General features: G+C 37.4%; 1 protein-coding gene across 2 annotated transcripts in view; it reads left to right on the forward strand.

The window, feature by feature from the left end:
- The window catches only part of EIF2AK3 (eukaryotic translation initiation factor 2 alpha kinase 3), a 68413-nt gene that overhangs the window by 15450 nt on the left and 30847 nt on the right, over positions 1-22116 (forward strand). For both annotated transcript variants that reach the window (XM_069493943.1, XM_069493944.1), the window contains exons 3-6: positions 15941-16135; positions 18561-18694; positions 20513-20747; positions 20957-21119. In XM_069493943.1, coding sequence (XP_069350044.1) covers positions 15941-16135; positions 18561-18694; positions 20513-20747; positions 20957-21119 — 727 coding nt within the window. The remainder of the gene's footprint in view (positions 1-15940; positions 16136-18560; positions 18695-20512; positions 20748-20956; positions 21120-22116) is intronic.

Here is a 22116-nt window from a genome sequence, read left to right on the forward strand (position 1 = left end):
TCAGAAGTCTGTAAGTCCTGGGAAGCTATCAAGCACACAACGGCAGATACACATCTTTCAGTATTCTAAACTTCTCTTGAAAACTTGAATTTTATCACAAATACTGTGAGTTGTGTTGTTTGAAGTGAGAAGTCAACTTTGTTTATTTTTGAGACAATGTCTGTCAAATACCTTTCTCAACCATAGTTTTTCTCAGTTAATTTTCAAGTAAAATTGGACTCCCATGAGCAAAACAGCTCACAGCTCAGTTCCACGAGTGCTTTTCCTCAAGCCATGCTTCAGAGTGTGGAAAAGGGCTTGATACATACTTCCTAATTAGTCACACAGAATAATAAAAAGATGTGTGCTCAGGATCAAGATTTAATAAAGTTAATAATTTTATTGCTTCGTCAAGAACATTCCTAAGTGCAACTGTCTCTTTTCTTCTTCTTTTGCTGCAAGTGTGTGATAGTGATGAATACAGTGACTGCTGGTTTGCTGCTTGATTCATGCCAAGGCACCAGCAGTTTTAGTCAGATTGCTTTTAGACCATCAGTGACAATAGCAACCCGGTGAAAAGGCAAGTCACACCTTATTATGCAAACTGACTTTCTGTACCCCTGAAAAGAGTACACAGACCACACTCTGGGAATTGCTGATCTAATATATCATAGAAATATTACAAGAATATTTGTGGCCGGGCGTGGTGGCTCACACCTATAATCCTAGCACTCTGGGAGGCCGAGGTGGGAGGACCACTTAAGGTCAGGAGTTCAAGACCAGCCTGAGCAAGAGTGAGGCCCCGTCTCTACTAAAAAATAGAAATTAGCCAGACAACTGAAAATATGTAGAAAAAATTAGCCGGGTGTGATGGTACACACCTGTAGTCCCAGCTACTCGGGAGGCTGAGGCAGAAGGATTGCTTGAGCCCAGGAGTTTGAGGTTGCTGTGAGCGAGGCTGACGCCGCAGCACTCTAGCCCGGGCAACAGAGCGAGATTCTGTCTCAAAAAGAAAAAGAAAAAAAGAATATTTGTGAGTTTGTAAACATAGTAGCAAGGAGAAAGAGGAATGTATTGTGAGCTTGAGTCATCTGTCATTCAGCAAGGTGTATGCTGCTCGGCATCTAGAAGTTATGTTCAAAAGTTGGATATCTGTGCAGTTCAGGGTTAGAAAAAAAAAGTTGGGAAAACACCACAATAAGAAGATAAAAAGCTGCCATTTGAAATGCCCTGAATTGGATGCATAGAGTAATAACACCTTTCAAAACACATCTGGTACAATATTTTCTGAAGGTCCTTAACATTCATGATAGTTAATTTTGTGAGAAATAGTTAATTTTCTGTGTCTGAAACTCAGTGTGTTTGCTTGGACAGGATAGTATAGGGAAGAGGGCTAGCTGCAGCAGGCAGAAAGAACTGGCATCGAAATATAGCAGGTGCCTCCCAGGTGACGGCAAATAGATCCATGCCTTCATGTGGGGACCCCGACATTAGAATGTCAGTTTTCTCCAAGCTTTCATCAAGAGTGATATGAAAGCCGAGCATGATGGCACACACCTGTAGACCCAACTACTAGGGAGGCTGAGGCAGGAGGATTGTTTGAGGCCAGCTGAGCCCAGGAGTTTGAGGCCAGCCTGGGCAACATAGTGCAACCCTGTCTCTAAAAGAAAAAAAAAGTGATACAAAGATTAAACTCAGAGTACCAGAGAAGATATATTCTCTCTGTGTAGCAATTATCAAAGTTACTTATTAATCTAATGAGGAGAAGTTGAAGGATAAAGGATTCAATAGACTGTATAATAATTTTTAAGTTATTATTGATAGAAGAATTGATTATGGATCACATGTACTTTTTCTGGAATAATAAAAAAGCAGCACAGGAACTTTTTAGGCTGTGTGGTATTGTGGAGAAGGGACTAGGATTCAGAAGCTTCAGTTCTAGTCATGATTCTTCCATTAACTTGCTGTATGAACTGGCTAAATTATTTAATCCAGTAGAGCTTTAATTCCCTTCTGTGTAAAATTATGAGATTGGACGACCTCTCTAAAGATTGTTCTAACTTCAGGAATCAGGTACAGTCAAATACATGAAACACTCAAACAAATTATCTAGAGGAATTTTTGAACTTCCCTTTTACTACATTTCAGGATTCTTTTAAAAGTAAGCACAGATTATTAGAAATTACCATTAGGTGAATATCTCATTGCCTCCTGGCTTGCTCTGATGTTGTCCTTAACCTTTTCTGGTCCAAAAGACATATAAAACAGTGCATTATATTGCTTTAGTGGTGTTTTGATTATGTCAATGACAAATAAGTTCCTGGAGGATAAGGGAGATTGACAGTTCCATTTAGAACAAGTGATTTACATTATATTTAGAATGAACTGTGTGCTGCAGGAAGGTTGATGTACCTTGGGACACACATCTCTTTTGCTGCTCTTTCCTGTTGATGAGGTATTTACAAACTTCCTGAAAAGACTAATGATATAAAACCAAACTGAAACCAGGAGTGTGCATTTGTGTTTGTGCATGTGTGTGTTAGAATAAATGATGAACCCAAGGCTCACTCTGTTAGCTTTAACAGATGTGCCCTGGGTTCTAAGCCTAACATTTTTGACAGTTAATAGTAGCTAAGAATCTCGTTTTTAATTTTCAGATGAGCCACCTGAGGTGAAATCTGATTTGCTTTCCTCTGGTAATTTATGTGCAGATTCAACCTTGAAAAAGCACTAAGGAGATTTGACTGTTATTCCTCACTGATTAAAATTTTGTTCTGTAGCATATTAGCTAATTTTTTTCTTCTGGTCTCTGGCTGGCATTTGGATCACACTTGACCAAATCTGAGTAGATATAATATCCTTGAACTGTATGCTCCTTTATGTCTTGGAACACATTTATAAATACAAAGAACTTCCTTATCTTTATTTACAATGGCATATTGTAATTGTTCATATATAACTAGTTAGTACTTAGTTGAATACCTTTATCTTTTCTTTATTTAGAGAAACCATATTTGTTTTCTGTTCAAATGCACTTTTTTTCCTCTTAAAAAGAACAAACAACTCTATTACAAGTCTATACTTAGAGTTTGGGGTTTTGTTTTATTTTAGGCATGTTTCTCCCCAAGGGCGCTGCTTTCTGTTTCAGACAGGTGCAGAAACAGACAGCTATGACGCTGGCGCTCTCCATTGTCCCCCCACACCCTGTCTCAGACGGCATTCATCCTGACTAGCACGAGGGCCTTAAAAGCGGGGAATGCCTTTGGAAAGGGTACACCTTTACTTATTACTGATTGGTTCACAGAGTCCATTAGTAGACCTTTTTGAGTATTGCTTTATTAAAAGAGGATCTGTAATCTCTTTTAGAGATTCTCTAACTTATCCTGAAAGTTGTCCAGGTCATTTTGCAATTTTTCATTTGAACATAAACTAGTACATTTTGAGTCTGGCTATGTCATCTAAGATGGTGGTTTATTTTGAAGAGTGACTGTAAATTATGTAGCAAAGCCAATATTTAAATAATTGCTTAGGTTAATTGCTTTTCTTATAATTATGGGAATGAAATAATGGTTTGATTTAATTTTGTTTTATTAATCCCTTAGCATGGCTGAAAGCAATGCTGTGAACTAATTTATTCCAGCATGCATGTTGCCAAATGAGAAACTGATTTGACGCTATTTTATAAAGAAATTGATTCTTCATGAGCATTGTTTATCTACTTCCTGACTGTATATTAATCTAGGTAAAGGCAGAGATGTTATTAAAATCAGTATTCTTTTATCAAGAACATGAGAAGTAGGCTTAAAAAGCTAGTCTAGTAGTTTTCTTTTAGGCATTTTATTTTGTAGGTTAACTAAGCGAAAAAAAGAATGAAATGATTATTATCTACTTTGTATTTCTTTGCTCTTCAGTATTAATTTACAATCGTTGAAGATAATAAATACCAAATCATGTCGGGTTTTTTTCCTTCTACATTTCCTTTTAAGCGTGTCACTTGGGATGCATTCTGACTAATAACCCAGATCTGCTTACTGATCTCATTACCCCTCCTGTTAGATCATCTAATGGTGATGCCCCTTTCCTATTCTTTGAGATGTGATTCCCAGGGACCCTCGACTTTTAGCAAACAATATTCCTTTTATTTTCAGGGAAATAAGAAAAATTATTTCCATAATACAATGTGAGAGCATTTTTTTTTAAGGCACAAATAGTCACTTCTGCAAGCCTGAGCAAGAGCAAGATCCTGTCTCTACAAAAACCAAAAAAATTAGCCAGGTGTGGTGGTGCATGCTTGTGGTCCCAGCTACTTAGGAGGCTGAGGCAGGAGGAACGCTTGAGTCCACGAGTTTGAGGTTGCTGTGAGCTAGGCTGACGCCACTGCACTCTACCCAAGCAACAGAGTGAGACTCTGTCTCAAAAAAGAAAAAAAAAGTCAATTCTGGCATCTGGTAGTGTAGTCAGTTGCTGATTTTGTTTAATTAAGAGTTACCATTTTGTGTTCCATACATACTGTATCATTTTTGAAGAATTAAAATATACAAAAATATACTTGTTAACTTTTCTTTTCTTTTCTTTTTTTTTTTTTGAGACAGAGTCTCGCTCTGTTCCCCGGGCTAGAGTGCCGTGGCGTCAGCCTAGCTCACAGCAACCTCAAACTCCTGGGCTCAAGCGATCCTCCTGCCTCAGCCTCCCGAGTAGCTAGGACTACAGGCATGTAATACCATGCCCAGCTAATTTTTTTTTCTATATATTTTTAGCTGTCCAGATCATTTCTTTCTATTTTTAGTAGAGACAGGGTCTCTCTCTTGCTCAAGCTGGTCTCGAACTCCTGACCTCGAGCGATCCACCCACCTTGGCCTCCCAGAGTGCTAGGATTACAGGCGTGAGCCACCGTGCCCGGCCTTGTTAACTTTTCTTTAATGTTGGTTTTCTGTAATGATTGATAAAGTGCTTTGTAATCCTTTAGATCATTTATGTTATAGTCAAAGAAGAATTTTAGCCTTGATAGAGATTTCTGATAAATCAAAAGCTGATAGCAGTTTGATATATTTCATTCTAAATTGAATTAATCTTTACTTGGTTTTGAGACTTTGTTTTTAAATGGATGTTATGAATTCACGGTTGGGAAAGAAATGACTAACCTGGCATAATTAACCTTTCTGTCTGCTTTCCCCTTGAATTTACTTCTGGAGCAGCTATTTGAATTCTAAAAGCTTTTATTATTTATGAAGTTTTGTATTAATGAGCCATAGTTCTTTTTTTTTTTTTTTTTGTTGAGACAGAGTCTCACTCTGTTGCGCGGGCTAGAGTGAGCGCCGTGGCGTCAGCCTAGCTCACAGCAACCTCAAACTCCTGGGGTTAAGTGATCCTACTGCCTCAGCCTCCCGAGTAGCTGGGACTACAGGCATGCGCCACCATGCCCAGCTAATTTTTCTATATATATGTTTAGTTGGCCAGATCATTTCTTTCTATTTTTAATAGAGACGAGGTCCCGCTCTTGTTCAGGCTGGTCTCGAACTCCTGACCTCAAGCGATCCACCCGCCTCGGCCTCCCAGAGTGCTAGGATTACAGGCGTGAGCCACCGCGCCCGGCCAATGAGCCATAGTTCTTTTCTGAAATTTCCTTATAGAGAATAAAACAAGGCTTGTGGTGAATTTATAGGTAGTCAGAACTTTCTGGAGTAAGAATTTATATTTTTGTTTTTAACTTTTTTCTTTAATAAGTATATACATGCTGGGCATAGTGGCTCACGCCTGTAATCTCAACACTTTGGGAGGCTGAGGCAGGAGGATCACTTGAGGCCAGGAGTTTGAGAACAGCCTGAGCAACATAGCCAGCCTATCTCTACAAAAAATAGAAAAACTAGCTGGGCATGGTGGCATGCGCCTATAGTCCTAGTTACTTGGGAGGCTGAAGCAGGAGAATCACTTGAGCCCAGGACTTTGAGGTTGCAGTGAGCTATGATGAGGTTACTTCACTCCATCCTGGGTGACAGAGGGAGACCCTGTCTCAAAAAAAAAGAAAGAAAGTATACATCTATATATACATATACATACACACACATGAATTACGTTAGAAGTTCACATAAGCAGCCCTGGATCATTACACCTACATAAACTTTTATTTGATTAGCATTTTATGGTTTGCAAAGTGATATCAAATCTGTTCTTATTTAATCATTAATGTAGCCCTGTTAGTAAGTATTCTTATTAACTGCATTTTTGCATATGAGAAAATTAGGCCTTAAGAAGGTTCAGATTTGTCTGATGTAGTAAAGCTGAGACTCAACTCTAGTTCTTTATATTTATTTATTTCCCTCTTTCCAACATTTCATGCTTTTTAAAATACCTCATATTTTCTCTACTAATAATTATAATTCCTCATTGCTTTATCAAGATTAATTACTCAAAGAAATCATGTGTATAGCATACTTACCATACTACTCAGCATATTGTAAGTACTTATCTGCCTCTTCCAAACCCAGTGAGATACCCACAGGTACCCAAACTTAACACATCCAAAACCATATACATTATTTTGGGATTGCAGGTTGGGGGGCGTGCAGGATTGTGCAATGCCCAGGCCAGATGCGATTCCTGACCTCATAGAACTTACATGGCACTGTGTACAGCCAGCTAGGAAGACAGATGTAAGAAAAATTAGAGTGTAAATAATGTAATTGAGTGTAGTAACTGCCACAAGGCAGGGTGGAAATTAAGAGAAACTATATCAAGGATAACTGCTTACTTGGTCTGGTGGTCAGAACCATCTCTCAGAAGATTATATGATGGATGAGAAAGAGCTGCTTAGGCAAGAGATGGGTAGAGAAGAGGCGAAGGACACCTCTGGGAGAGGAAATAGACTGTGTGAAGGCCTTGCGATGAGAGTCACCGTGGCATGCTCAGGGGACTAAAAGAAGTTGAGGATGGTAATGAGAATGAGGGTTGGGAGAGAGTAGCAGAGATGAGCCATTGAGGTAGGCCAGGACCAGGTTGTGCAGCGTCCAGTAAGCTATGTTGGGAATTGTGGATTTTATCCTGAGCCTTGGGAAACCATGGAAGGATTTTAAGTGGGAGAGATCACTCTTACTGTAGAGAATGGACTGGAACAAGAGCAGAAATTGGAAGACTACTTCTAGTTTCCTAGACTAGTTAAGAGACTACATAACAGTAGTCCAGACAGGAATGATAATTTGGACTGGGGTTGGCCAGGTGTGGTGGCTCATGCCTGTAATCCTAGCACTCTAGGAGGCTGAGGCGGGAAGATTGTTTGAGTTCAGGAATTTGAGACCAGCCTGAGCAAAAGTGAGACCGCGTCTCTACTAAAAATAGAAAAAATTAGCCGGACGTGGTGGCACACACATGTAGTCCCAGCTACTTTGGAGGCTGAGGCAGGAGGATCGCTTGAGCCCAGAAGTTTGAGGTTGCTGTGAGCTAGGCTGACACCACAGAACTCACTCTAGCCCGGGGAACAGAGTGAGACTGTCTCAAAAGAAAAAAAAAAAAAATGGACTAGGTCGTAACAGGGGAAGTGGAGTGAAGTAAAGTGACGGGTTTAAGAGAAGTTTAAGGAGGAAGAACTTTATGAAACTACAAGACCAAAGGAGAACTTAGTAGTAAATTAAGAACAGGTAGGACATGAATTTGTTTAGAAATGAGTTCGGACAGACTGTGAGAGCTCTGCAAGCAGAAATGCTAAGGAGGCATTTGACTATACGGGTCTTGTGCTCACAGAGGAAAAGTCTGGGCTGAAGTTAAAATTAAAATTGTTATTGTCATGGAAACTCAGAAGATCAATCAGCTTGAAAGATAGTAGGGTGAGAAGAAGACCTATGACCAAACTTTTAGAATCTAACATTTTAAAATTGAGAGAGAATGATGTGTCAGAGAAAATGGAGAGAAAAAAGTGTTGCAAAGATAGATTGATTTTAATAGGATTTTGAGAATTTTCCTGCTTTTTATCAGAATTCTACTTCTGCTACTTGGTATGAACACTTGATGAATTTTATAAATATAAATACTTCCACAATTAGAGATATCTGTCTTATAATGCACATGCCTCCCTGAGACAGCCCTTTTATTTGTTAGAGTTTCATTGAAAGTCTCACAGCAAAAGAGAATGTCAAACCCTTTCCATTTGAATTGTGGAGGAATAAGGGGGAACTTGGAAAGGAGTGGGGAAAGGAAGGAAGCCCATGGATACCCAAAGTGGTAAAAACATTAACCAATAGTTTAGGTACCAAAAAGGCATACCTTTTAAGATAGCTGTGGAGTGTGATTATGAGAATCAATTGAAATAAGTTAATGTGAGAAATTGTGTAAAACAGTAAAGTGTTAGCTGGGTGCAGTGGCTCACGCCTGTAATTCTAGCACTTTGGGAGGCGGAGGCAGAAGGATTGCTTGAGGCCAGGAGTTCGAAACCAGCTTGAGCAAGCCCCTCTCTCTACAAAAAACCAGAAAAATTAGCTGGGCGTGGGGGTGCTCGCCTGTAGTCCCAGCTACTCGGGAGGCAGAGGCAGAAGGACTGCTTGAGCCCAGGAGTTTGAGATTGCATTGAGCTATGATCATGCCATTGCACGCTAGCCCCAGGTGACAAAGTGAGACCCTGTCTCCAAAAACAAAACAAAACAGTAAAGTGTCAATTTTTATCCAAGTTCACATAGTGAGTGAGTGAGTGCCAAAGCCAGGGCCCCAGGGAATGGGGCTGGATGAAGTGCAGTCAGCTCCCTGTGGATATGTCTTGATTTTGTACTTAGGATGTGTGTTGTCGCCTCACCACCTTGAACTGCAAAACTACCAGCATGGCCAGAAAGTCATTGTCCCAGGCAAAGGAGATTTCCAGATAATAATGAGTCAACAATTCAGCACTTTTAATCAATATTTTTCATGTATTTTACATCTTCCCGATTTCAATGAGTTTTAGCTTTTTATTAATTCCTTGAGATCATCGTTGTAAGCATCAGTTACTGAACTATCCTAGAAATGTTCCCTGGAGTTCTTGAGGTGGGGCAGGGATTTGTACCCCTTTAATAAATATTCTAGGGTAGTTGGTGGTGTTTACCTCCGTTTTTCTTCTTGGCGGATGTTTATTCTTCCTCATCTCTACACTCGGTGAGCCTGACATCTTGCCACACTCTTTTTCTTACCCCCTCTTCTCCTTTTTAAATCTTATTGCATCTTAGCTTGTACATGAAACTTGGCTTTTGTAACTATCAGAGTCATTGTGTTCCTTTTCTGTCTTTCCTGGTTAGGGAACATATTGGTCTCATTAAGTCTCCTGAGCCATTTAAAATTTTCAATCTTAAATGTGGATGAGTTACTTCTGGATTCAACTTTTGGGATTTGAGAGTGTTTAATGTCTGAGTCACTAACTGAGAAAATGCTAGTGTATGTAACTCTGGCTTCCAGAGCCAAATGAGAGACAGTTCTTTATACAAAAATTCTAGCTAATAAATGCAGAAAGAATGGTAAAATTAGAAATTACTATTTTATTCCCCTATTGAAATAGTAGATCATCAAATATTACTAAAATGGTGAAAAGTTGATGGGACACTTTAAATGGAGGGATCAGGCTGACTCCCTCAAATCCACTGATTGAGAGTAACACCATTAAAAGTGGGACAACCAAACACTATGTGCCTCCTAATATGATATAATACAGAGATCAGCAAACTTTGTCTGTAAAGGGCCAGCTAGTAAATATCTTAGGCTTTGAGGGCCATATGGTCTCTAGGTGCAGCTAAAAAGCAGTCACAGACAATATGTAAATGAATGAGTGTGTGGCTGTGTTCCGATAGAACTTTACTTACAAAAATAGGCATCACCAGGCTGGATTTGGCCCGTGGGCTGTAGTTTACAGACCACTAATACGATAGGAAGTACATAGCACCAGAGATGAAGTATTCCTGTCAAAAAAAATTGAACCTGCATCAGATCAAAGCTCCAAGTCTAATCATATTTTCCGGGAAATATGAAAGTTAAATGATGTGCAAAATCTTGAGTGTGGGACATTCTATCTAGGACAGATAATCTGGTTCCTGAAGTAAATCAATGCATGAAAAAGGGCGTGAAAGGGGCTCTTATGGGGGAAAAAAATAATTAAATGTAATATGTAGACTTGGAATTATATATCATCATAAAGTAGATCTTTGAAACAATCAGGGAAATTTGAAGAGTATAATAGATGATTTTACTCTAATACACAAGTATGTAGTGGGTAAATGGAAATAGATGAAACAATTGGCAAAATGTTGATAATTATTGAAACTGGATGATAGATACTTGGGTATTTATAATATTACATTTATTATATAATTATACAATTATCTTTATATTTTGTATGTTTGCAATTTTCACAGTAAGTTAAAATAAAGTTGAATGTACCACCAAAAAGTGTGCGTGTCAATGGGGAAGGAAAAGTTGGCTGCATAGAAAAATAGCAAAGAATCAAATGGAAAAATATTTTTATATAGTTAAAGGAATTTTTGTTTTTTATTACTAAGAGTATTCATTTTAGTAGTAGTACTTCCTTTATTTTCTCAATTGAGAGTTATTGTTTTCACATTTTAATTTCAGATAGGAGTCCTTAATTACATGTGCCACTGGTATTCATTATGCCATTTAGATTTTGTTCAGAAACCAAAACTGAATTACTTTACTAAACTGCTCTGTGATTATACAGATAAAGACTCTGACTTGATTATTGATGCTGAGTTTGCTAGCCATGACAAACTTTTATTGTATAATTACAAACAGGGGAAAACAAATAGAGGAAATAAACACAAGCTAACAAGAATTTATACTTTTTAAAATGACTGAAGGGAGAAAGCTAGTCACCACTCAAATTAGTTTGAGATGCAGGGCAGTGAATCAGAACAAATAGCAGCTTACACGGACAAATCAGTAGAATGTGAAAATACATCACCGTAACCTACATTTTTTTCTACCAAGAGATTTGCAGCTGACTATCCGGGTGACTCATTCCTATGCTTAGGGGGTGAGGTAATGCTATTGTGAGGGGTGATGTCATCTCTTTACCTGAACTGCATGCATATATCTATCACTTCTCAGGCTATCAAGGAAAAGCTCCATCTGCTTTCACATATGCGCCTGAAAGACTTGACAGAGATTGGCGGAAAGGTCATCAGCCATGAGTATGACTCATAAGCAGCCAATTAGTGAAGTGCAGCTATTTCAAAGTGAACTTTTAAAATCGCAATCCAGAAATATGTCATGATGATTCAGTATTGAATCATAATGCTTTTTTGTTGTTGTTTTGTGTTTTGCACTTTACTGAGTTAATGCTATTGAAGATTTAACTTTTAAAATAAGGCAGTTTTCTTAGTATGATCAATCATATCAAATTATCTTGGTTGCTGAAACCATATTTTTAATTGAAGAGAGGTAAGTTTTCTTTTACTTTTGGAGGTGCATAGAGCATCCTTAAAGCAAAAATGAAGTTTAGTTTATGTTAGTTTGACAGTTGCTTTTTGCACTTAGGAGCCATTGTATTCTCTAAGGACCTGCTGCTGCTTTAGGACAAAAGAGGTTGTTAATGGAAGAGGAAACAAGTCAAAATAAATGCTGTCTGTTTACTACAGACCCACTAACCTCTCTTCCTCTTTCTTTTAGCGATGCACACCTGCTTTCCCTGTTTGGACTTTAAGCTGCTACTATTGTTGAGATGGGCAGACAGTTGAAATACCTATTTTTTAACTTTATCATAATTTGAATCTACTGTTAATAGAATATAGAATACCTAACATAATATGTAAGGTAGAGAACAGTAAATACTTGGTTTTCTATCTGATATGTAACTCAAAATGGGAGATAATATTGGCTAAATACATATTGTCATTGTATTAATAGGGTATGCATACTGTGACCTAAATTTGTTCTAATGACAGCTTCAAGTTGGACATTCTACAAAAGATAAAAAGAAAAGTTTTAATTTTTTGAAAATAAAATCTGTTATCAAGAAATAGAAAACAGGAAAGAATAAAATGGTAATGATAAAACTCTCAGGTAATATTGAGTGGGATATACAAGGACTGTTGGGAAAGTATCCAGCCATGTAATATGAAAAATTATGAAAATTATGGCTGGATACTTTCTGGACAGCCCTCATATACCAATGCCATTTGAGAATTTATTAAAAATCAAATGTTTTTTAATAAAGAGTAATAGTTAGAAATCTTTAAATGTCCAGAATTACAGTGAACATTCAACTTAATGGTATAGTCTTCTGAGTTTAATTATAGAGCTCCTGCAGGATTACCTTTTTTTTTTTTTTTTTTGAGACAGAGTCTCACTCTGTTGCCTGGGCTAGAGTGCCATGGTGTCAGCCTACCTCACAGCAACCTCAAACTCCTGGGCTCAAGCGATCCTTCTGCCTCAGCCTCCCGAGTAGCTAGGACTACAGGCTTGGGCCACCATGCCCGGCCCTTTCTTTTCTTTTAACCTCTTACTTGGAAATAATTTCGAGCTATAAAAATAAATATCAATAATAATCAAACTGCACAAATAAAAGTGGTACCAAAAACCCTCATATACCCAGATTTTACCTACCCCAACCTGGTCATTTGCATTGTCATTTAAATGTGCTTGCCTGTGTTCTTTTGCTCACTCTTTTGCTCTCTCTTCTCCCCTACCCCTCATATACACTTTTTTTTTAATATTTGAGGATAAGTTAAATATACATCATGGTCCTTTACTCCTAAATACATCCGTGTGTATTTCCTAATAGAGATATTCTCTTACCTAATCGAGAACATTTATTAACGTCATCAATTTATATTGATACAATACGTTATCATCCATATTTGAGTTTTGTCAGTTGAGCTAATATTGTCCTTTCTAGCATCCTCCACTCCTGGGATAGCATCTAGTCTAGGGTCAGGTGTTGCATTTATTTGTCATGTTAGCCTCTTTTAATCTGGATTTTTTTTTCACTGCCTTTCTTTGTCTTTTATGACATTGATATTTTTGAAGAATACGATCTCTTCATCCTTTTTTTAAAAAAATTGAAATTTCCTCACTTTGTGCTTGTCTGATGTTTCTTTGTGACGAGATTTAGGTTATGCATTCTTGGCTGGAATACTACATAGGTAATATGTCCTCTCTCAGGGTATCACATCTAACACTCATTGGTGATTTTAATTTTGATCATCCAATCAAGGTATTATCTAAGTTCTCCAGCATTTTACTATTTTTTTTTATTTCATCTTATTGTTATGGGGGATACAGAATTGCAGGTTACATAGGTTGCCCATGTACCGCCTTTCCCCCCAAATCAGAGCTCCAGGCATGTCTGTTCCCCAGGTAGTGCGCGTTGCACCCATCATGTAGTACTATTTTGTGCTTTTTAAAAAAATTTCTTGTAACTAATAAGTAGTCTGCAGGGGCACACTTTAAGACCATGCAAATAGCCTACTCTTTATCAAAATTTCTACCTATTTAGCGCGATTACTGATTCTTATCTGATCCAATCTTTAATGGTTACAAAATGCTAATTTTTACAACTCTAGCCCTCTCTTCTCCCCCATATTATTATTTTATCCATTAGTATAGACTCATGAATTCCTATTTTTTTAATTCAGTACTATTATTTTAGTGCTTAAATTGTCCCAGATTTGGCCAGTAACATGCCCCCATCCTTTTTGAGCACAGCCTTACTCTTTGAATAATAAGAAAGTAAAAGCTTATCTTGTATCTACCTTGCCCCAGCCCTGGAATCAACCATTTCTCCAAGGAGCCCTCGTTCTTTTTAGTGTGGAATGGAATTAGATAACAGAATCTGGGCACCAGGTGTGAGTGCACTACTTTAACAGCCAATGTATAAACATAAATGTATAAACATTAGCATACCTGGTAAATATTTCTTGGAAATAAATAAACCATTTTTGAGAATGTGATAGTATCTCAGCTTATAGCAAAAAGCACAGTACATTATTAAGGCATGGGAAGATTTTTGTCAGCAAACTTACACTGCCAGAATTTTCTTGGATTTCAAAGCAAAGACATAAATAATGCTATGAAACCCACAGATAGGATTTCAGTGGGTGGAGTTGGCATAGGAGAGTGTTTCAAGGAGAAGAATGACCTTGACAATGACATAACTGAACAATAGCAGTGACATTAAATGTTATGTTCAAGTAACCATGCCTGCTTTCTACCCATGTGGGGAAAAGTAAAGGATGGGGGTGAAAATATTGTTTGAGGTCAGATTTAGAGGACTTTGAATGTCCTCTGCAGGATTTTGGATCTTTAGGATTTGGGGTCTTTAATAAGAAGATAATAGAGAGCTGTTGAAGATTTTTGAATAATGTTATAACAAGCTTAACTCCGACTAAGAGAGATTAATCTAGAAGATACGTAGAGCTTAGGTTGAGGAAATTTCCAGTTAAGAATTGTAAAGAGGCTATTATACTAGTTCAGGCATGAGATAATAAGGATTTGAACTAGAAAATGAAAGAAAGAGTGAATTAGAGTAGTAAGTTTTAACCTATCATTCAGAACCCCAAAGGGCAAACGGGACGGTATATGAGTTGAACACCTAGTTCTCTCAGTGACTGTATGAGAGTTTTTAAGTAAGCATCCCTTTAAAGAAAGCATTGTGCTGCTTAAGGAACAAAAAAGTGTGTAGAGAAATCTTGTTTTAAAAAAAAAAATTAAGACCAACATTTGTTTGGAGTTTTCTTGAAACTCAGACCTCTTTCATACTGCCTTTTCCCAAAGTTTTGAGCCTAGATGATCAGGAAAAGAGTTGTGTCATTAATTAAAGTAGATCAAGTTATATATTTTCTTAATGCCAAAGGTCAATGTCACAAAGACATGTACTAAAACTCTTATTCAAGAGACAAAATATTCTTGGCCCAAAACCTTGGAATCGCCCTGGACTACTTTCTTTGGCTCCTGCCATGCAGGAACTCCACTATGTAATCCTTTTTAGCTTTACCTTCCATTTATATACCAAACCTGACCTGCTTTGACACCTCCGCTGCTGTCAACTAATCTCTTGCCTGCTTCCCCTCCCTCCACCCTTGCCTCTCAGCCTGTTCACTTTCCTTGTGGTCTCTCAAATGTGATGGATATGCTTCCACCTAAGGGCCTTTGCAAATCTTTGCAAAGCATGGCTAACTCTCTTGTGTTTAGGTCTTTGCTCAAATGTGACTTTCTCAGTGGTTCTACCCTGAATTCTTTATTGATAAACCCCTCTCCACCCCACACATATTTTCCAGTCCTCCTTTACCTTGTTCCATTTTTTTCCTGATGGCATTTATCACCTAACATACTATATTTCTTATTTATTATGTTGTTTGCCTCCCGACACCATTGTTTAAGCTCCATAAGAGAGCTTTTTTGTGTGTTTTGCTCGCTGGTTTATCCTAACCACCAGAATGCACCTGGCACATAGTTAGGCCCTTGTTAAAGAAAGAAGAGCAACCGAGAACATAAACCACTAAGCGTAGTTACCAGGCCTCTACTTCATAGCAGATTTGAGAAAGCAAATAAAAGAAGGGACATGATACTGCTTGAATCAACATCTCCAAACCTATGTTCTTTGGATCGGAGTCTATGATGGTAATTGGCCTGGATGAAATAGGCCTAGATTCTGTACTAGAAAAATCATATTTTACATTGACATATTAATGTCTGTAAGAACTCCTGTAGTAAGAAAACTTTTCTTGACCTCATTTGATCATAATACTCTATTTTGATAACTCATCTATCACTCTCTTGGCCAACAGCAAAGAAAGTTTGAGAAAAACCTTACTGGAGTATCATATATGGGCCCTGGCAGCGACTGGCAGTTCTTTTAAATTACTTTTGGTTGATGGACTGTGCTGCTTCATGTGCTGCTTAGAAGGAGGCTGGAGTGTATCAGGCTCAAGACTCCAGCTCTTAATGACTACTCTTCTTTTAAAGTTATTACCCTTTTAAAAGTCAGCTTCTGTTTTAGGTATTTGGGAATAAGATGATTATTCCTTCCCTGGATGGAGACCTCTTCCAGTGGGACCGAGACCGTGAGAGCATGGAAACAGTTCCTTTCACAGTTGAATCACTTCTTGAGTCTTCCTATAAATTTGGAGATGACGTTGTTTTGGTTGGAGGAAAATCTCTCACTACATATGGACTCAGTGCCTATAGTGGGAAGGTGAGTGAAAATGTTGAATTTATTTGGGGAAAATCAGAATAAATTGGCGGTAGAAGAAATTATTTCTTTTGAAGCATAATTCACAATTGCAAAGATGTAGAACCAACCTAAGTGCCCATCAACTGATGAGTGGATAAAGAAAATGTGGTGTGTGTTTGTGTATATATTAGAGATATTTATAATATATAGATACACACAAACATACATACATACACACACAAACACACACACCATGGAATACTGCTCTACCATAAAAAGGAATGAAATAATGTCTTTTGCAGCAAATTGGATGGAACTAGAGACTATTATCCTAAGTGAAGTATCTCAAGAATGGAAAAATAAATGATATATGTTCTCACCTACAAGTGGGAGCTTAAATGAGGGATATATATACTCATAAAGAGGTGTAATAGAAACTAAGAGGATGGAGAGTGGGAGGGGAGTGAGGGATAAAAATCTACCTATTGGTTACAATATACACTATTCTGGTGATGGGTACACTGAAAGCCCTGACTTCAGCATGATACAATTCATCCATGTAACAACAACAACAAAAAAAAAAAAAAAACCACCTGTACTTCCTAAATCTACTGAAATTTAAAAAAAGGAAATAATTTCTTAAACCATACTATTACTAGGGGAGGTTTATTATTATTTTCCCCTGAGGGTATCATTTGTTTTAATAAGAGAACTGTGAAGTAGAAAGGGGAAACTAAATTTATGTAAAGTAACAGAATAAATGGCAGAGCCAGGAATAGCAGGAGGAAGAGAATTAATAAATATGGTCTACAGTGTCTCAGGTGCTTTTTTCGTACATTGTTTTGAAATCTTCACAATATTTCTAAGAGTAACAATTTTTCCCCCACATTTTGGCAGATGAGGAACCTTCCAAAAATTAATAACGATCCTGATAAGAATAATTGCTGCTACTCATTTATCTAGTTTGATTCTATAATAAGACAATTCAAGAGGAAAGTTTATACTCATTTTACAGATGAGAAAACTGAGACTTTAAAAGGTTCAGAAACTTTCAAAGTCAGATTTGACTTAGATCTATCTGACAACAAAGTCATGCTGTTAATGACCTAGACTTTCTCCAATGTTATTAGCTCTTGGGATATAATCTGCCTCTAAGATTGTCTCTTGTAATATACATCCATTATCAGGAGTAACTAAAAACATCCTTTCTAAAAATGTAAAAAATCTTTTTTTAACCCGTTAATACCTTGCTATGTGAACATTTTATATATAGACTTAAACTAAAATAAGGAAGAATAGGAACATGTTTTTTTTTTACCCTTGAGTTTTGCAAACTCTAATGATTTCTTATCCAAGTGTTAGGTCCATAGCACCTTCTTGCTCTTGCAGATGCTTTTCTGCCTTCTCCACCAACCTGCATCTGCATTGTATTGGGGAGGCTATGACATCCTGTCTGGCCATTTTTTGAGCAAGCACTTCAATTTATGTTTACTTCAATACTCTCGCTGTAAAACAATAGGATTGAACCTGATCATCTTATTCTCTGATTTAATGTGCTGCTACAAAATTCTGGTATTCTAGAAGGTATGCTTCTTTTTGTGAGGATTTTAGTTTGAATCATAGTAAGAGTCTTCCCTTTTCTTTTAATAAAGATTTGAAAGTGGGCCGGGCATGGTGGCTCACGCCTGTAATGCTAGCACTCCGGGAGCCTGAGGCAGAAGGATCGTTCGAGCTCAGGAGTCTGAGACCAGCCTGAGCAAGAGCGAGACCCCGTCTCTACTAAAAAAAATATAGAAAGAAATTAGCTAGAAAACTAAAAATATATATAGAAAAAAAAATTAGCTGGGCATGGTGGCACATGTCTATAGTCCCAGCTACTTGGAAGGCTGAGGCAGTAGGATTGCTTGAGTCCAGGAGTTTGAGGTTGCTGTGAGCTAGGCTGACACCACGGCACTCTAGCCCGGGCAACAGAGTGAGACTCTGTCTCAAAAAAAAAAAAAAAAAGAAGATATGAAAGTGGTACTTTTAAATACAAAAAGCTATTAGAAAAGGTCTAGGTTTTTAAAAACCATATACTTTTGTTATATGGAAACTCTGGGGTTGATTTTTTTTTTTTAACTCATCTATAATTTTAATGATATTGTTACTAACATATCACAACTGGCTATCCATTTCTTCTTGTATATTCCATGGAAATCCCCAAAGTAAGATTAAAATTATCTAAATCCTTAAAAGCATTCCCTGAAATAAATATTCATTGATACTTTTCTGGTTCTAAATAACTCATTATAGGAATTAGTAATCTAACTGATGCTTCTTATTACTTGGGTACTTCTTATACATTTCCTTAATTTCCTTTTACTTTTTAAAAATTACGGAGATTCTCTTAATATCTCTGAACTCTTGTGAATTGTATCCTTTACTGATTTTATATCTGTCTTTTCAGGTGAGGTATATCTGTTCTGCTTTGGGTTGTCGCCAGTGGGATAGTGATGAAATGGAAGAAGAAGAAGACATACTCCTTCTGCAACGCACTCAGAAAACCGTGAGAGCTGTCGGACCTCGTAGTGGCAACGAGAAGTGTGTATTCAGATAATGTTGCTGTTTATATCATTTAGAAGTACACTTAAGACTAAAATTCGTTAGATTTTTATTTGTGGAGATTTTGTGAATTATTTTGTTGCTCTAAAATCATATTAGTTTTTTAAGAGAAATATGGGTCCTAAATTAAAAATGTCCTCATGGTTATTAACAAATCCTGATCTGAACTACTCACCATATGCTTCAGGGTATGTAACCAGAAGGAGTCCCATAGGATGACTATGTATTAGTTTAGTCTCAGGTTAAAGATGCTTTTCAAAACAGCCTCGCAGCTTGAAGTTCTTTGAATACAGAATGCTCTTTTTTTTTTTTTTTTTTTATAATATTCTTTTTTTTTTTTAATATTTTTTTTTCAGCTTATGGGGGTATAAAAGTTCAGGTTATATATATTGCCCATGCCCCCCCATTCCCCGCAGAATGCTCTTAAGACAAAGTTAATGTGTTTGCTTTGAGCTTAAGCCTATTTGACTCTTATTCTGTCTAGTAGGTAGTTTCATAGTTTGTCTTATTACCCTAATTTTAAAATAATAATCATTTTGCTCTATTTTCTTAAAGTATTAAAATATTTATTTGGTTTAATACTTTTCTGTTTCCTTCTTCAAATAATGAACCCCTTATGTAATTTTTACATTTAAATATGTGATTAAAAAGTGAGATACCTAGATTAGATATGCTGATCCTGTCATGTGCTTGATTTTTTTTAAACCTAATATTTAAGTTTTAAATTGCTTGTGTAGTAAAAATAACTTTAGATCCCATCTTTATCTTTTGAAAATGAACCAGACTTTCAGATTTTGTTCATCTGATGCAATATTTCCTTTTCTGAAAACTGTTTTCTCAAACTCAGTTAAAAATGTATTTATTCTTTCAACTTTCCCTCGACTGTGAACAGGGCATCTGCTGACAAGATGACCTTCTTTATCCCGATGGGAGTTTGCTTCCTTAAGTGCTGAGTGCTCACTGGGAGCTCAGACCCCGTAGGAGCTGGTGTTCAACTTAACAGAATTTTGAGTTACCAGAATAGGAAGGATCTGGGGTTCTAAGAACTACACTCTTTAAGTATGAGTTTTTTTTTCAACGGATGTCAGAATTCATAGCTACGCCATTTTGTATCTAAGTGATAAAGACACTATATTGTTGATAGTTGAATGATTTTCTATTTACTAATTATAAAGGAAACATTATTACTGTCGTTTTATGGATAAGGACACTGAAACTTACTTAAGAAAGGGTAAATGACTTGCCACATCTTGGTCGGTAGAGATCCAAGATTGGAGCTGAGGTGATAGGACCTTCAGGTTTAGTATACTAGATCATATTGTCTTCTTGAGGCCATGTTGTCATTTGAATCTAAAATAGTTGCATTCATCTTGCTTTACATTGGTTTATTGGGATATATTAATTTCTCTGCACTTGAATGCGATATGCCCAGCCTTTAATTAAGAGGTAAGGCAGACTGCATGCTACCTCATTTTAAGGTGACTTTTATGTGTTTTGATAAAATCGCTCTGATATGGAAGTATGAACATTTGTTAACTTGTGAGAGAAAATCTGTCCCTTACTGTTGTCAGTCCACAACTCTTAGAACCATTGTTTCTGAAGGATCAGGACAAAGTTCTTGTGGGCCCTCTTGTGGCATGAATCAGCAGGGCACTCCTTTCTAGAAGATTATGTTGAGTTGTTTTTCTCATCACTAAAATAATTTTAGTATTTGCTTCTTCAATCTAAAAGACTTCTAAATTATTTGGTCCCTTTATTTAAATGTAAATTTCTAAAACACACCTTTATAAATTTAAGGTGGAATTTCAGTGTTGGCCACTTTGAACTTCGGTATATTCCAGACATGGAAACTAGAGCCGGATTTATTGAAAGCACCTTTAAGCCCAGTGAGAACAAAGAAGAATCTAAAATTATTTCAGATGTGGAAGAACAGGAAACCACCATGATGGACATAGTGATAAAGGTCTCAGTTGCTGATTGGAAGGTCATGGCATTTAGTAAGAAGGGAGGACATCTGGAGTGGGAATACCAGGTACGTAAAACCACTGAGGATCCATAAATATGTTTCTTCCTCTCCCAGTTTGACTGAACTTATTGGGTGAAGGGAAATAACTGCCATTTTGGTTTCTCAACTTGTTCTCTGTGCCTTAATAAATTTGTGATTTTAAGTGGTATTTAATTAGTCAAAACTACATAACTGCTGCTTGAATTATTTAAGATCTTTCTTTTGTTTTTGTTTAGTTTTGTACTCCAATTGCATCTGCCTGGTTAGTCAAGGATGGGAAAGTCATTCCCATCAGTCTTTTTGATGATACAAGTTATACATCTAATAATGAAGTTTTAGAAGATGAAGAAGACATTGTAGAAGCTGCCCGGGGAGCCACAGAAAACAGTGTTTACTTGGGTAAGTAAATGTGTCATATCTACTGAGAGTACACATTGACATCTACATTCGATTCTTACATTGTGCCTTCCTACTTCAGGAGTACCTATAGCAGTTTGGGGGGTGGGCGGGGTTTGTTGGTTTTTTTTTTTTTTCTGAGACAGAGTCTTGCTCTGTTGCCCAGGATAGAGTGCAGTGGCATCATCATAGCTCACTGCAACCTCAAACTCCTGGGCTCAAGTGATTCTCCTGCCTTAGCCTCCCAAGTAGCGGGGACTACAGGCACATGCCACGACACCCGACTAATTTTTGTATTTTTGGTAGAGATGGGGTCTCACTCTTGCTCAGGCTGGCCTCGAACTCCTGAGCTCAAGGGATCCTGCCTCAGCCTCCCAGACTGCTAGGATTACAGGCATGAGCCCCTTCACCCAGCCTATATTAGTTTTAATTCCTAAAACATTCTCTGATTTAGATTGCCTTTAAGGTTTATACTTTGATTTCCATTCCTGCTATTTTTCCATTTGTTCAGTTCTGAAACTTTTAATTACTATAACACGGCTGGGCGCGGTGGCTCACGCCTGTAATCCTAGCACTCTGGGAGGCCGAGGTGGGCGGATCATTTGAGCTCAGGAGTTCGAGACCAGCCTGAGCAAGACTGAGACCCCATCTCTACTAAAAATAGAAAGAAATTATATGGACAGCTAAAAATATATATAGAAAAAAATTAGCCGGGCATGGTGGTGCATGCCTGTAGTCCCAGCTACTCGGGAGGCTGAGACAGGAGGATCGCTTGAGCTCAGGAGTTTGAGGTTGCTGTGAGCTAGGCTGACGCCATGGCACTCACTCTAGCCTGGGCAACAGAGTGAGACTCTGTCTCAAAAAAAAAAAAAAAAAAAAAAAAAAAATTACTATAACACGTTCTTTTTCTCTGAGACCTATATTAGAAAGGTTTAGAAATGTTCTCATGATATAGCATGGTTTAAAATTACTTATATATCCTCAAAGTCTACAACTCTCT

Source organism: Eulemur rufifrons, chromosome 19 (assembly GCF_041146395.1).
Source record: "Eulemur rufifrons isolate Redbay chromosome 19, OSU_ERuf_1, whole genome shotgun sequence".
Lineage (NCBI taxonomy): Eukaryota > Metazoa > Chordata > Mammalia > Primates > Lemuridae > Eulemur > Eulemur rufifrons.